This window comes from Telopea speciosissima, chromosome 9 (genome assembly GCF_018873765.1).
Source record: "Telopea speciosissima isolate NSW1024214 ecotype Mountain lineage chromosome 9, Tspe_v1, whole genome shotgun sequence".
NCBI classification, from domain to species: domain Eukaryota; kingdom Viridiplantae; phylum Streptophyta; class Magnoliopsida; order Proteales; family Proteaceae; genus Telopea; species Telopea speciosissima.
Window position 1 is genome coordinate 8,693,550 of NC_057924.1, and position 16,017 is coordinate 8,709,566.

At 37.8% G+C, this 16,017-nt stretch overlaps 1 protein-coding gene across 1 annotated transcript; it reads right to left on the reverse strand.

Moving 5' to 3' along the window:
• Window positions 1–448: 448 nt before the first annotated feature.
• LOC122638603 ((3S,6E)-nerolidol synthase 1-like) lies at window positions 449–15,913 on the reverse strand. Its single transcript, XM_043831467.1, has 13 exons — window positions 15,674–15,913; window positions 15,470–15,499; window positions 12,805–12,822; window positions 10,403–10,608; window positions 7,245–7,265; window positions 6,705–6,762; window positions 6,514–6,603; window positions 3,007–3,274; window positions 2,056–2,428; window positions 1,754–1,972; window positions 1,339–1,477; window positions 839–1,093; window positions 449–745 (listed from the first exon to the last, which is right to left on the reverse strand). The coding sequence occupies exons 1-13, from the start codon at window positions 15,911–15,913 to the stop codon at window positions 449–451; spliced, it is 2,214 nt and encodes a 737-aa protein (XP_043687402.1).
• Between the last annotated feature and the right edge of the window lie 104 nt (window positions 15,914–16,017).

Genomic DNA, 16,017 nt, shown 5'->3' on the forward strand with positions numbered 1-16,017 from the left:
TAGGAATAAAATTTCTACTTTTGATGGGAAGAAAGAAATAAATCATTTTTTTACCATGTATGTGAGACCCATCACCTTCACCACAAGTCATTATATTCATGGAAACCACCTGAATCTTACAAGGTTGGTAGTTCTTTTAAAATTGAATGAAATTCCGGAAAAACATTTGTCCTTTGATCAAAATAAAAATAACCAAGATTTAAAAAATAAATAAATAAATAAATACTTCAAACAGTGAAATCTAAATTTTCATTATCTTCCGTGCATTGAAGTGGCATCATATTACTTACCCTTTTTTATTCGTTACATTAAATGATTTTTAATAATAAGACAAAGAAGATTCAAAGAAGATTACAAATTTTCATTTAGTGACAACAAGATAAGAGAGAGAGAGAGAGAGAGAGAGAGAGAGAGAGAGAGAGAGAGAGAGAAAAGTATGGCTTCATTTCTAATACAGAGGAATACTCTCACGGAGCAATGAGTTAATATACTCTTCAAGAGCTGGAAGACGTTGATTATCATCATAACCATACATCACTTTGACCATCCTTGCAGAATTAAGTGAGACCCTCATAAGAGAGGGTGAGAAAGAGCTCCATTCTAGGGTTTCCCGGTTGAGTTGCTTCCATGAATCTGAAATCAAATCGAAAACATGTTCTCGCGCACTCTCCATTGAAGATCCCTGCTTATGGTCCTTCAAGTAGCACTCCAAGTATGATCCATCATGTCCATCTTGCTCCTCATCCTGTTTACCAATCCATATTAATTAATGACCAATTACTAAAAATTGGTAAACAATATTAAGCTAAACAAGCTCGATAATCACTACTCGTACTACCTTTGCACTTCCCAAGTCATCCCATAAACGAAGAATTGTAGCTGGACAAGACATGAGAGCTGGGCCTGGACTATGTTCCACACGATCTACATTCTCCTTAGTTATACCTTCACCCAGGAGAAAGAAGCCATGAAGTAACACCACATGGACTCCTGAGCTCACCACTCCATTCTCCAGGTAATCATTCGCCTTGGGCACCTGCTTTGAAGCAAACCATTTTGCTTCCACCAGAAAAGCATCACAAAGGCTCCCCCACTACACTCAAAACAGATAGGGAATTAGGTTGATTATGTTAGGTACTGCATCGGTACGCCAAAAGTTTCAGTTCCAGAGCTGACGAAACACATAAATCAGGTCTTTTAATTTATTCCATTCTAGGCTAGTCCAATCTAACGATCATACACTAGAGTGGACCCCATCAGACACATATATAACATGTGTTAACATTAATATTATTGCATTGAGGATTGGGTGGGGTGAAAATTTTAATTGAAGCTCACCGCCTTCCTAAGTGAGTGTAATGGGTTCCACCCATGTTCTCTAAGGACCTTATCAGCAATTTCATTGGTGATTTCGTCAAGAATCTTGAAACAGATTTTCATGTAGTTTGGTAGTCGCTCAATGGCAGTGGGTTCCCATCTGCAAGGAAGAATAACCAATCCATAAATAAATAATCTAGTAAAATCATCATACTAAACTGTTTATAAGTTGATTATTTTGGATACATAAAACCCAATACAGATCCTCTATGGCGCGTTGTGCGGTCTAGACACATCGTCGCGTGTAATGTCCACCTTACCCCTGCTCGGGCAAAGCGCTCAGGCAATGGTAAGGCGGACATTGCGCGCAGACCACTATGGGCAGCGCCCCATAGAAGATCACGATCCCACAAAACCTAGTGTCCTTAATGCCTACTTGTTGATTGCCGCAGTGAATGGAAGAAGTTCATCCAATGTCCCTCGAACATCGAAAATATCATCTATCACATAGACAAGTGAGATGATTTTCGTCATCTCAATTCTATGCTCTGAGAACTTTGGATCTGGAAGGACCACCATGGGCCACATGTACCATTTTAATGGTTGGTTTCTAGCAAACTTCAGCTCCTCTGATAGACCCACTTCTCTCCACCACCTGATCATATATACCAAAAACTTTGTAATTAGTACTCTTACTTAGAAATCAAACAAATTAAAACGACCAGTACTGTAACTTACTTGAAAATCTGAAGGAGTTCAAGTCGATTTATGGATTGGACAATATTAAAATCTATCTTCCAAAGTTGCTCTAAGAGACCCATCCATCCATACGTGCCATGGAAATTTTGGAGATAGCATTTGCTTTGGAATCTAGCCAAGCTCATGTGATAGGGATTCTCCAGGGTGTCCTTTACAGCTCTAGCTAAATTTGGTTGGAGGTTCATTAGGGAAGCATTAAGATGCATCCGAGCATAGTCATGTGCTTCATCGAGAATCTCTTCTTCCTTGAATCCGAGGTGCGAAGCTTCGTATAAGCTCATCAATCCTCTAATGTCTTCTCTTAGTTCTACTTTGAAGTGTCCCTTCTCATCCATGAAGCTACTAAACACATCTGTTCCATGCACCACCAATCAATAGATCTATACTTGATGATTAGTATCTCTTCTTATTCTTATAATTAAGGAAATTAACACCAGTAGTATTTTTATTTTTTTTTTATGAATAAAAAATTATATTCAACGAAGCACAGAGAAACTTTCCCTTCAAAATAATCGGAGAAAGCTCCACAAAAGAACACTTAAAAAACCTACAGCCAAAGCAAACTAAAGGGAGACTACCCAAAGAGGAACTAAAAGACAAAAGCAGCCCCAAACAACCTATCACGCAATTACAAAGTTGATCTTATTCTCATTAAAATTATAGGGAGGAATGGGAGGAACCACCCATCTCCCACTATGATTGGTTGGAGCAATGGAAGAAGCCGTCTTATCAATAATGCCTAAAACACTGCCATCCGATCTTGGATATCTCCAAGTATTGTTGACTAGATCAAAACCAAAGGTCCCCCACTGAACCCACTTCTACTTCATTGTCAAAAGTGCTCTGAGTTGGGATAACAACAACCCTATCATCTACATAGAATAGTTGCATAATTTAGTATAGAGTTTGTTAATTTAGGGCAAAACACACCTGTAGGAACCAAATAACCAGCTTGCCTCAACAATCGAAAGTAAAGTGCAATGTCATGCAAATTATGATCCCCAAATGGGAACGTGCCCGAACTAAGGCTTCCATAATGCTTAGCTAGGGCTGTTTTGATATCTTGTTCGAAGTGATAATTGATACCCAAGCGTTGCAATGTGTCAATCATGATCCTACGCTCTAATGGGTCTTGAAGTTCATTCAGAGTCCACTTAACTTCCTTGCACTTCTTAACGTGCTTAATCCGAAGCCCATCCTACAAAAACATAAGTCATAAGTGAGTTGATATCGAAGCGAAGTATTAGAATGAAAAATTTATAGGAGTGATGAGTTGCAGTGCTTGCCATAAAATCGAGTGACGGTTTGGCGTCGAGGTTGAGGGATTGGATGGTGGCTTCATTGTATGCGTAGGCAACAGATCTGTGAGGAGGAGTAGTACTTGAAACATATGTTCTAGCAGAAACTTGGGTGGTGATGGTGGAAGGGGATGAAATGTTACTAGAGAAGGCCATATGAACTCCACAACTTTAAGTTTAAAGTATTGAATAGAAGGAGAGAGGGATGAGTCTCCAGGAGTAAGGGAGGGGCTTAATTTATAATGCAAGAAGTATCGCCTCTGCCTAGGAAAGATTTGTTTCTCATAGGAGGATAATTCTCAATTCCCCCCCCCTCATGCAAAGTGCTTAGGCAGAGGTAAAATGGTCTTTGCGCACGACCCTATGTCTGCATAATCAGGACGAGCAGCTGCGTCGTAGAGGATTCAAATCCAATAATTCTTCATATCTTCCAAAAAACTAGCTGAGAGAAAGATTCTTCTCATGTAGTCAATCGTCAACTCTCCCCCAAGTCTCTCTAAGAAAGGCACGGAAGAATGAGTAATGGTAGGGTAGGGTAGGGAAGAACTAAAAAAGTTATACCTTTGAAGATACTCACAACGTGTTGTACGCATGAAAAGGCTATAAGGACCCCCATAATCTGAATCAGAGGACTACTTTAGCCTCTGCTTGACCGACGAGTATGCGTGGGATCCACTCGTACATCAATGATTAAAGTCGTAATGGATCAGTGCACTAGAAGAAGTGGACATTACTTAATAAACGAAGGGTGCATGTTCTCTATGAGCACATCTGGGCGCAGGGTGCACCCAAACACATGCAGCGGGACAAAGATAGAATTTGCGTTATTGACGGGGGACGGGTTTGCCATTTCGGCCACCCCATGTGTGCAGAGATATTTATCATATAAAGGAAGGGTAATTATCATCCACTTGTTTTATTTATTTATTTATTTTTTTTATAGAAAAATACTCTTGACTTGTCAATTTATGTTATTTCTGATTGTAACTGACCTAGGTCCCGTCCCAACTGTCTTTTTAATTTTTGATGCTAATTACAAGCTCTTGTTTTTTAGATTTAAATTCATAAATAAATTTAATTCGGCTCTAATTTGGCTCTCCTCCAACCATGGCAGGAAATGGAGGATCCAACCCAACCAAAACAATGGTGTTTGGTTCAGTTTACAAGCGGGCCTCATCCTATGAAATGACAACTCCTCCTGCTCACTTTTAGCCTGGATTGGATCCCTCCAACTCCCTCGCCGACCTGCCCCGCCACAGTGAGAGCCAGATCCTAAAACCCAAAAAAAAAAAGCACTGGCGGGAAACACCTTGGCGTGAGGTGGTGCCAATGGCCCCACTACCCATTGAGGCGCCTTATCTCCACCCTTTCGGTTTGTTCTTGATCCCACCATCACCCTACGGGCCTTCAAAGATTGAAATATCCGGTTCTTGAAAGACACTCCTCCTGTTTAGCGGATTGGATCCTCCAACTCCCGCCATGGCGGAAGAAAGCCGTTCCATTCGACTCTCCTCCGACGTGCCGGACTGGAGGATCCAGCCCAACCAAATGAGAGGTGTTTGGGTCATTACACAGGCAGCCCCTCTATTTTGACTTGGCTGGGCTGGATCCTCCAGCTCCCGCCACAGCTGGAGGAGAGCCAGATCCTAAATAAGTTTGCCCAAAAAGAAAAAAGAACTAACCACCACTCAAATCATATGGTTCGGGGAAACACCTTTTGGCGTGATGGTGGCTGCCAATGCAGTTGGGCGTTCCCTATCTATCTCCATTGGATGTTAGACGTCCTTATTTTCTCCAACCCTTTTGCGGATTTGTATTCTTGATTTCCCACCCATTCAAACCCTACACCTGGTGGTCCTTCAGTAAGATTGATTAAAAATAAAAATCGTCTGGTTCTTTGGAAAATATATAAATCGTCAAGGGTCATTTTCCTAACATTTCAAGGTACATGTCTTGGAAATTGACTGGCCATAAATGTTAGTTTCTTAAGGAAGTCGTTCATGTCCCTAAAGAGTTCCATCTGATGACAATGAAGCTAGGCTAGGAAATCCTTCCACTGATTTTATTTAGAAATAAATTTTTTTTTTAAAAGAAATAATGATACTAGAGTCGAAAAATAAGGAGAATGCATGACAAGCTCTTCAAGATCAAGGTTCAAGAGTATGGAATGGGGGAGGAGATCGGTTCCAGTTGGATCGAAATCAATCAAAATCAGTGGAAGCCCTAGAAATCAAATCAAATAGAAGAAGCAAAAGTTCTTCAAAATATTTGATTTTTTTCGAGTTTTTATGTTGTAAACTTGGGAATCTTCCTACAACCACTACAAGAAAAGGCGTTTTTTGCGGCGTTTTGTAAGTGCCGCCATAGCTTACAAAAACGCCGTTATATGATTCAGCGGCATTTGTAATAAACGCCGCACATATGTCGTCAAATGTACCGCCAGAAATGTATCACGGCGTTTATGAGATATGCCCGTGTAGGTATACTTTCGCCGACGTTTGTTAGTAAATGTCGTCATATATACTCTATCACCGCGTTTTGGAACACGCCGCTATAGATTGGTAAACGTTGATATAATATTATTTATTTGCGGCATGTTTACATAAACGCCGGGAAAATACCCTATGGCGGCATGTCTTAAACGCCGGTATATGTTGCTAAATATATGTTGTTTGCGGCAGTTGTTTATAAACGCCGGTAAAACATATGGCAGCGGCGTTTCTTAAACGCCGTCATATATGGTGGCTTTTATTATTGCGACGTTTGTTAAATAACGCCGTCAAAAGTAATATTTTTTTTTAAGAATCTTTCTGTCTGGCAAAGACAACCTCGCATGACCACCCCTACCCCCCTATTTCATATATAATATATATTCATTTCAGACCATAAAAATACACATTAATCCACAAAACAGTAATTTTACTAATGCCCAACATCTACTAATATGAAATACCAAACATTAAAAAAATATTAATTCAATCTCAACTTAATAAGAAAAAATGATAAAACCCTCTTGGTTCACAACCACCAACAAAAAATAACTGTATTTAGTCCATTCTAATTATCAACTACAAATAACAAAAGGGAAAAATAAAAAGAAAGGCTCCCATTGATCGACTCCAGGTCAAAAACCTCAAACAATATATCTTTCAATTCTTAGTGCATTAACATAATATGATTTCACATACTCCTGGACGATATTAAGACCCTCAAATTCTTCCCTATAGTCCTGCACATCAGTAGGAAGATGGGTAACCATAAGACAAAGAAATCGATTTATGCTAAACTAGAAAATGGGTTAACATGAACTTCATTGTAGTTTTTACTCACCTTTACAACGACACAAGAGGAGCAACCAACCACCTCTCGACCTTGCCATCGAGTCAATCTTACGCAACGGCATAAGAAAAAGAGAAACACAAAAGAAACAATCTGTTAGTGAAATGTGATGTTACAATGCCATTCAATGTATTTTAAAAACTAGTTAGAGCCACAATCAAGGTCACTCAACTGCTTTGAAGATGGGGGAGAAAAAGGACAAGCAGAAAAGGGCATAAAAATCCTCTCTTTAAGGGAATAGAGTTCAAGTAGTTCTTAACTTCTGTTTTAGGATATGATTATGAGTATTTTTTTTTTTTTCTTCTTTATATAAAATTGTAACCCATTGAACATACTTGAGTTGAATGGATTGAATCAATTGTTTGTTTAGTATCCGTGGTGCATGTCCCCGCTCAACTCGGTATGAGCTATTCATCACAGTGTGAACTCTTGTTCTTCTCCATTCTAATTTCTTCTGTCCTCCTTCTTGCCTTCTTCTCGTACTTCTTCCTCTTTACTTCTTGGCTTATCGATTCCAAACCAAGCACATACCTTTTTCTGTCAATTTCCAACCTGCATCATTTGACAATATCTTATTCATATTAGTTTGGTCTCTTATTAGATTTGGTGTTTATGTTGCTAATCTCTCTTGAATCCTAACAATAGTCTAATATTTTTTATCCTTATCAAGATATATGAATTACAAGCAACCAGACCTACGATACCTCCTCTAGCCTTATTAAGATATTATTTTCGCCTGGAAATCATAAGTAGACCCAAGCAATTCTATTTTGAAGTTACTGATCCGACTTAATTAGAGTTACCTAAGTTTAGACATCTTTTAGAACCCCTGTTTATTTACGTCTCTTCTTCCCCTCTCTAATTTCTAAAATCAGTAAATTATTCCCTCATGAATACAATCATTGGGTAGTGTTTAGCAAAAACAGAAAAACCATTTTTTTTAAAACTGCATTAAAATTTTTGAATCTATTTAGTTTCTCAGTTTTCTTCAAATCCTTCAATTAGATCCTGGTCCTACGTGTGGTCCTATCTTCTTTTTTTGATAACAGCTGGTTGTCTTTAAACTGAATATAAATAGTAGCTTATCAAGATGTACAATAAGGAAACGAGAAACTGCAGACATTTCCAAAACCCCGTTGCACAAAGATAGGAAACTTAAGAAGTGTAGAAAGAGGTAACCATATAGTCCGAGTTGTATAAGTGTCGAATGATACCAAATTCTGAATTTCTAGTAACTACCACTTTATGGAATAGAATATGTCGAATCCAGGAGTTTTAGAACAGACTACATACCCAGTACCCTGATTACTGCCTTCTTCAGCATAAGGTTGAGATTTTGACTCTTAAAGCTCTCACCTACGACTTATGGGAATCAAGAGTGGTTATGAAAGAGACATGATGGCTTATAAAGAAAAGCAAAAAAAGGCAGTATATAAACAGAAGGGTGGGGGGGAGGGAACTGAGTTGAGAATGGAAAATCTACTGTCAAGCATCCCATTCTTTTGGTTTTTGGGTGAGGATTTCTAGTTTTCTAGTAGAAGTATGAAACGAGCCATCAAAACCCATCTTCAGCTACTAACAAGCAACCAAGAAAGGCCCTTGAGAATATCAAGGTAAAAAAGTTCAGAAGGGGAAGGACGGAAGCATATTGAACTATGATAGGAAAAAGCTAATAAACAAAATGAGCAGAAAGCACAGGTTTAAAGAATCTATATCTAGAGAACCAATTAACAAGAACTTGATACTTCCAATTTTTGCCATCTTGGAGAGTCTCATATCATTCATGCTCTGCGTTTTGGAGAGACTTAGAATGGATAAGGATAGAGAAATAGATTGCCTACCATGGCAGGTGAATTATCATCATAATATAGTGAAGGGTTCAATGTCATCAAATCAAAATGAAGAAGGATTTTAAAGTCATAACCCCTATAAGCAATCAGATTAAAAAGAAAACATTTTAATCTGATGGTGGATTGTTGTCATTCAACCCATATTGTTTCCATAACCAAGGAATCTCTTGGCAATAAATAGCAATTGTATTAGCAATCATCCCCTAGTAAGCTCCAGAGGAAGGGCTTTTTGAAACAACTCATTAACCAATTCACTCACAATCAACATTCTAGATTGCTTTTTATTAGTCTCTGCTACAAGCTACTCTTCATGAGATCAAGGAGTCCAATAGCTGACAAATACTGTTTCATCCTCCAATGAAACTACGGTTTCTGGTACACAGGAAATGAAGAGAATATAATATGATTCATGCAACTCACATTTCTTCTTGAGGAAGAAGCTAATTAACATCACTTGGATGCTCACCTCTTTCCCATACATACTGCTGATCTTAAATCTAACGGTCAGTTGTTTATGTTGATATGGCCAGATCTGAATCTAGATCTAATGGTTCAGAATTTAAGCAATAATTGTCTGATATAAATAATTCTTACAACAAGAAATCAGACATAAAAAAACCTAAGTATTTGAAATTGATGGATTAAGTTGATTGGAGAGAGTTGATGGGTGAAGTTGATTGGAGAGAGAGAGAGAGAGAGATAAGTCTTTCCTGAAATAGGATTTGAGCTTTAAACCAATGGATAAGATGGAGAAGAAAAGAAGATTAGTTTAAAGAGAAATAGTAGGAGCAAAGAAGGGGAAAAGAGTAATAGCTGTAGGAGGGGAATAGAGAAGTTAATGAGAGGGAGATACCAACTTAGAGCAAAAAGGATGAAGAGAGCTATTGTGGTTGAGAGAGAAATATCTTAACCAAGCCAATTCATTCCACTCATACCCTTATCACTCTCTTACTCCAAGGCCGTGTTTGGTAACACTCACTGAAAGTAATTTTATTGTTTTCTAGCTCACAAAAGCAGATTGTAAGCAGAATTGCATTTGGCAAGCTGGTCTGTTTTTCTACTCGGAGAAAGTAGTTCTGGGTCAAAAACTGCTCAGTGAGCACATTTGGCAGGGCAAAAATTTATTGCTTTTACTGTTTATGAACACTTCCGTCAAAAGAAAAAACACGACTTTATCCGGTCCCCACTCCCGACTCCCTCGCCCTCGATTCTGTCGCAACACCACCATCTCCTACAATGGTGCTTTCACCATATAACTAAAACACAGCCGAACATATCTGAACAAAGTAGAAGCTCAGGTCTGAAACCAGCGAAGGAAGGAGCTAGCAGCAGAGAGTCAACTCAGAAGCAACGAGAAGGAGAGCAGCGGTGATCAAACAAACAGAGAAGAATGCCAGAACGATGATGGGGTTCTGATCCTAAAAAGAACATTTAGATAAAAAATGAAGCTAGACATTCAGATCTGAAACGCAACAGAACACTCAAGAAAGCAGGAACGAAGCAAAGCCCCATTACTGAGAGAAATATGTAGGGAAGAAGAAGGAACCAGTTCCAAAACGAAGTAGAACACTCAAATCTGAAACGAAACTGGAAACGCAGCAGGAATGATTAAGTTCATAAAAGAAGAACCAGGGAATCAAGAAAGAAAACATTTAAAAATAAAAATAATGTTACAGAAATATATAAAACTCTCTTCAAGTGAATGAATAGGATTAAAGCATGGAACCAAAAAATAAGACCAAATAAATCTGCTTAAATCTCAATAAACGAATACAGAAATAATTTTCTCAGAAACTGAATGGAAGAAAATAAAGCAACCCGGGTTGAGTCTTACCATACCTTAAATTTCTGCTTATTGCCTTTATCCCTAAATTGTTAGTTCCTATATTCCATTTAGACTCCATTTGTTCCAAGTAAAAACCCCGGAAAAGAAAAATTTTGAGGTTAAATTTGTTTGAAACATATACTGCCAGAAACAATGCAGCCATGGTCTTGAAGACACCACTTCCTTCCATTGATTTCACATTTTGTTGGCAGTACACTGCCTATTCAGAAAATCTTAAGCATTTTAGTATTGAAATTAGAGTGTTTTGCTTCATGGTTTTGATAGTCTTGGAAAAGATATTCACTGGTACAAGGTAAATTGTTTTGCTACATTGAGAAATTCAAACTAGCCATCATGTATAATCTCAATAACATGAGATCTCTTAAACCAACTTTCCTAAATTAAAAGTAGGAGTAAATAATGAGATAGCACTTTAATCTCTGATGTTTGTGGGGGACAGAATCAATTTTCAAATAGCTTAATAATCATTAATAGATTTAGAGGATGGGAGACATGGGACCCTCTAATGAATGGAAACTTAGAGAAACTAATACAAAAGAAGAAAGAATAGAAATTCAAGAATAGAGTTACTGCTAAAACCTAGGTATTATAGAAAGCTACAACTCAAAATTAAACAAAATTGTTGAAATTTAAGGGTAGAAAATGATGTTAAAGTGAATAGTAAATACCATTCAACATTAGCTTTAAATAAGCTCAAATAAATGTCTAAAACAAACCCAGAAAGAGGACTATAGAGCTATTGGTGGTTGGATCAGCAAAGGGTATCATCCACAGTGTTCATGTTGCTTTGAAATCATTCTTCTTAGATAAGACAGCTTATTGTGTGAGCCATCTTGTTGGAAAATGAGAGACCACTTCACATTGTGCTTCAAGAATTATCAATTCAAGAATTATCAATTCAAGCACCAGAGAGGGAGGGAAATCAAGAAATGGGATAAAAGTGATTCTCTTGTTAAGAGTCAAAGGCTGTAATCTGAAAGTATTTCTGAGACATTTCAGCTAAGGCAGGTGAGAATTTAAATGAACTGCAGAAGCACAAGGACAGAACAGAGAAAAAGGGGCATGGTGGGATGTGGATGTGAATGTAGCAGCCCACGATTCATCATCATCGACTCCAAAATCAGTCAAATAGTGTTCACATTGAAGGACATGTGAACTCACTCTCCTCCCTAAATCTCAGAAAGAAACATTGAAAGGGAAAGAAGAGAACCCACCATTATCATCATAATCAATAGCCATTACGCACATCTCCACTCAATTTCATACATGAATCCAAAATCCTTTTCAGGCCTAACAATCCAAAAAAGAAAAAGTTTTCAACTTTTCTCTTTTCGTTCTCTCTCTCTCAAGGATACAACAACAAAAGGTCAGTTTAAAAGGAAAAGAAGAATTAAAACTTCTAATTCCTCTCCTATTTTACCCTTTAATTCGATCCTTTTTACACCAAAATTGAGCAAAAGTCACTACAAGAAATTGGTTCTACGACGGCGTTTTTAAACGTCGCTATAGATCCAAAAAGCGCAGCCGTATGATATGACGGCATTTATACTTTGTGCCGCAGAAATGTCGGTGAAGGTACTGCCGTTTTTGTACAACGGCGTTTTTTGGGAGTGACTGTGTAGGTGCCTTTATCGCGGCGTTTTCTAATAAACGCCGTGGAAGATTTCCTACAACGACGTTTTTGGAAGTGCCGCGGTAGGCACTGAATTTCTAATTGTTGCGACATTTATAGTAAATGTCGGGATAAGTATACTAAATCGACATTTATAAAAGTGCCATCATAGACAACAACTTTTTAATATTGCGGCATTTGTCAATAAACGCCGGTAACTGGGGTCCTCGCTTTTTGTTTTTGCCGACGTTTATAAAAACGCCGCTAATATGGTTTTTTTTTTTTACAAAAATAGCTTTTATAGCTAATCCATTAACCTGTTTCAAATATAATAGATTCATCCTACCACCTATTTCATATATAATACACATTCATTCATATTAGTCTTTTCGATCACTTGTTTCATATAGAAGACATTAATCCCACAAAATAATGGTTTTACTAATGACAAGATAAATTGAACTATGTAAATTATCCATTAAACATAAAATAAAAACAGTGTCTAAAGTACTAAGGTTCCGATACTGCAAAAAGAGGAGATCCCCTCCTACACAAAATCCATAGTTTTAAGGTTCAGATATTGCAAAAAGACAAAAGGTCCCCTCCTACACAAAATCCATAGTACCAAGGTTCCGATACTGTAAAAAGACACAAAGAGACCCCCTTCTATACAAAATTCATAACCCAATTAGCAAAGAAAATAATATCAATTCATGGATCTTTGAAGCCACCAAAGTTATATTCCCAGTGAGGAAACCAAGCCCAAAAGTGAAATTCCAAGACCTGAACACCATCTCCATCCTACACAAAACCATCAAATAGCAATATAAACTAATTAGTAAGACTAAAGGTGACAAGAGGTATGCACAAGTGCCAATAACAAAGTAAACAAAAAATTATGGGGACAGATAAACAATCCAATCAACCATCCTTCACTGGCTTGTATAAATAAAACCTCTTGACAGATCTTTACACTCAAGCCCACACTCAGCCTTGAATTGTGCAACTTTCCTAGATGTTCTTAACTGGCTAATTAATTACTACCTCCTGACTTGTCTATTTCAAACCACAGTTTGTTTCTTTCCTTGTGGTTTGCTCCTGAAGTGATTGAATAATGTTAATTATACTATAAGATGGGAGATATGGCTTAATTGACTACAATTGAGCAATTTTAATTATTCTGTTAGAAGAACATTCCTTCCAACATATTTCAGCTATTGGATTGCTTTTTGAAGTCTATACTGATATAGGAGACATTTTTAAGCTTTACTTACCAACACTAATTGGTGCTTAACATAACAATTATAAGAAAATCTTTAAACCATATTCGTGATTTTTCTTTAATAGATATTGAAAAGGCTGCTGGAGTTTACTAAGTACCCGCTTGATAACCTTACTGGTTGGGGGCATAATAGGAGACTGTTAGTATCTCAATAACCAGGGGTAAGCTGGGCTGATTTCAAGGTCGAGCAGCCCTATGGTTTCAATGGAGTTAAGCAGCAGGATGGGTTAACAAGAAATGGTAGAAGAGATCTGAAGTGAATGGAGAAGAATACATATGAACTGAGGTCTAAAACCAAACTTTAAAACATAGCAATCACAGGCAACATAAATTACAATTGAATGACATTTTTAATGACTGGAATAAGATTAAAATAAAATATATGAAAGTAGGAACAGCAGCCAAAACAAGGTATGAGCTCAGAAGTCATAGGGATTTTCTTTTTTCCTTTCCATCCAAGCAAACTTTTGCTTGCATATGGCAGGTCTAACAGAAGTAGCTTTTTTTGTAAGAAGTGTAAAATAAAGCTTGCTATGAGAAAAACCTGAAGAAGATTTAGAAGGGTTGTTTCAATAGAAGTAAATTCAGAGCATTAAATATGGAAGCCATTATCAAAAGTAGCAAAGCTTAAGGTGCCGACAACCTTATAAGATAGCCAATATTTTACCATCATATGTATACCACCCAAGGGCAGTAGTACTTGGATATTATTACTTCCCTTCTTGGCCTACTTCATCAAGGAAAACCTGTATATATCTACTATAACTAATAAGATCACAAAATACTGTGGGTGGGTTGAAGAAGAAAGTTGCAAAATTAAATACAAGAAATGCCATGAAAATGCTCAAATGCAAGTGTCAATACAAGGGTTATGCAAGTGTAAATATGATGGAATGAGGGATGCACCCTTACTGAAATGGAAAAGAAAAGTTCTTAAATGCATCAGGTTGTGTATTGTGAATAACCAAGCACATACCCCCCTTGCTGCCCTACACCTGAGCACACCCGCCCCTTGCTGCCCATTCTAATCGTTCCTTCTTGAATTAAAGCTTGTCTCAGGGAGAAGTAAGCATTAAAAAGTAGCATTACTTCCTATTGAAACCCTGGAATTGCTTACATAGAGACAAGAATCATGCATCAATCAAAAAATGCTAAGAATACCCAAATGCCTAGCTATTTTAGATTCAATGAAAATCAAGGAAATAAATGCATTTACATACACATGCACACAAATACTAAAATACGAAGAGAAAGATGAACCGGAGGTCCAAAAAAACAAATCTAACACAGATCATACAATTTTTTCAAGATAAATCAGAAATAAATATTCTAATAATGCTCTTTGTTCTTCCTACTCTTTAATCTTCTGTTTCACCATGTTTCTGCCTTAGTTCTTCCTACTCTTTATTTTTTTTTTCTGGTTCAATAATGCTCTTTTCTTCTATTTGCATTACCATGGGTTGGACCGAGTTGATACGACTCTAAACCCCCCAGCCCAAAAGACCTGAAACTGTGGGAGATCATTCCCCTCCCAAAAAAGATTCAAACCCATGATTCCTGGTCTTTACAAATCTCACTACTGTTGCATCTTTCCAACCTGCCATGTCTTGTGATTGTGTTGAACCAGTCCCAGTCGAAGCCTCTCCATTCCTATCTATAAATGCTATTCCAGGTTTGAATCAACCCATTAGGTCTAGGCGATCCCATTGATTGATTTACAGACCATTTTAATTAGAAATTAGAGGGCTGCTATTGAAAGGAGAAGGGTGGGGCGGGATTGCTGGGGCGGGGGATTAAGGGAGTGGTTGGTTCCGTCGGGAGAAGGAGGAGGAGGAGAGAGAAGGATGTTGGGTTATTCATTTAACTTTTTTTACTCATGTGGGGGTTTGGTAAATTTTTTTAAATCAAGTAACTTATGAATGTAAAACATAATTTACTACTACTGATTTTGTAATTTTTTTTTTAATCTAGTAGATCTAGGAAATTCCCGCTTTTGATAATTAGCTTCTAAATATCATTTAATCTTAACTGGAACAAGTATGTGGTAGCCACTAACACACTCCTGCTGCTCAGATTGCCTGAACGAATCAGCTGAGTTGATTGGAAGCCAGAAGATAGCTTGGAAGTTGGGGAACTAAGACAGCTTGAAAGTTGTGGGGAACTTACCTGACGAATGGGCAATGACTCAGTCCTTGACTGTTTCAGAATTCTTGAAATATTTTGAACTCATGAAAGAGTAATAGGAATTAGTACCCCAAAAAAAAACAAATAGAGTAATAGGAATGAGGAGATGGGTCGAAGTCAAAGGTCTCATGAACTCTATCTATGGGTGTGCAGATAATGGACCTTAGCTTACTGCTATTGCACAACCTGAATCAAGCTTATCCCAGGGCTTTTTTGAGGTCCCCTGGCATATTCTCTTCCTCGTAACCTTTCAACGTCATCCCACCGGCCAGCATTTGTGTATATGTTTGCTAACTGTACCTGAAGATCATCATTTTCAGGTCCTAACTTAATAAGTTGCTTCGGGGACAGCTCTGCAACTGCTGTGTCTCCTTGAACTGTTGCAGCCCCAAGCACTCTTCCTACAAGGCATGTCTGCCTACCCATAGTAGAGTTTTAATCCTTGCTGCCCTGCCTAGAAGGGGTGTCTAAAAGCTGTCCAAAATTTGAATCCTCGGAATTCTAGCTGCATTGCTGCTACTTGCTCTACT

Bases quoted from the DNA above. Each gene is read 5' to 3' on its own strand.
- LOC122638603 (XM_043831467.1), bottom strand. From the start codon at position 15,913: ATGGGTAGGCAGACATGCCTTGTAGGAAGAGTGCTTGGGGCTGCAACA. The intron at 3,275-6,513 runs GTTTGAGGTTTT...ATGTTTTTGTAG, and splicing joins TAAGAATTGAAAGATATATT to GATGGGCTTCGGATTAAGCA. The intron at 1,973-2,055 runs GTAAGTTACAGT...ATATATGATCAG, and splicing joins GAACTCCTTCAGATTTTCAA to GTGGTGGAGAGAAGTGGGTC.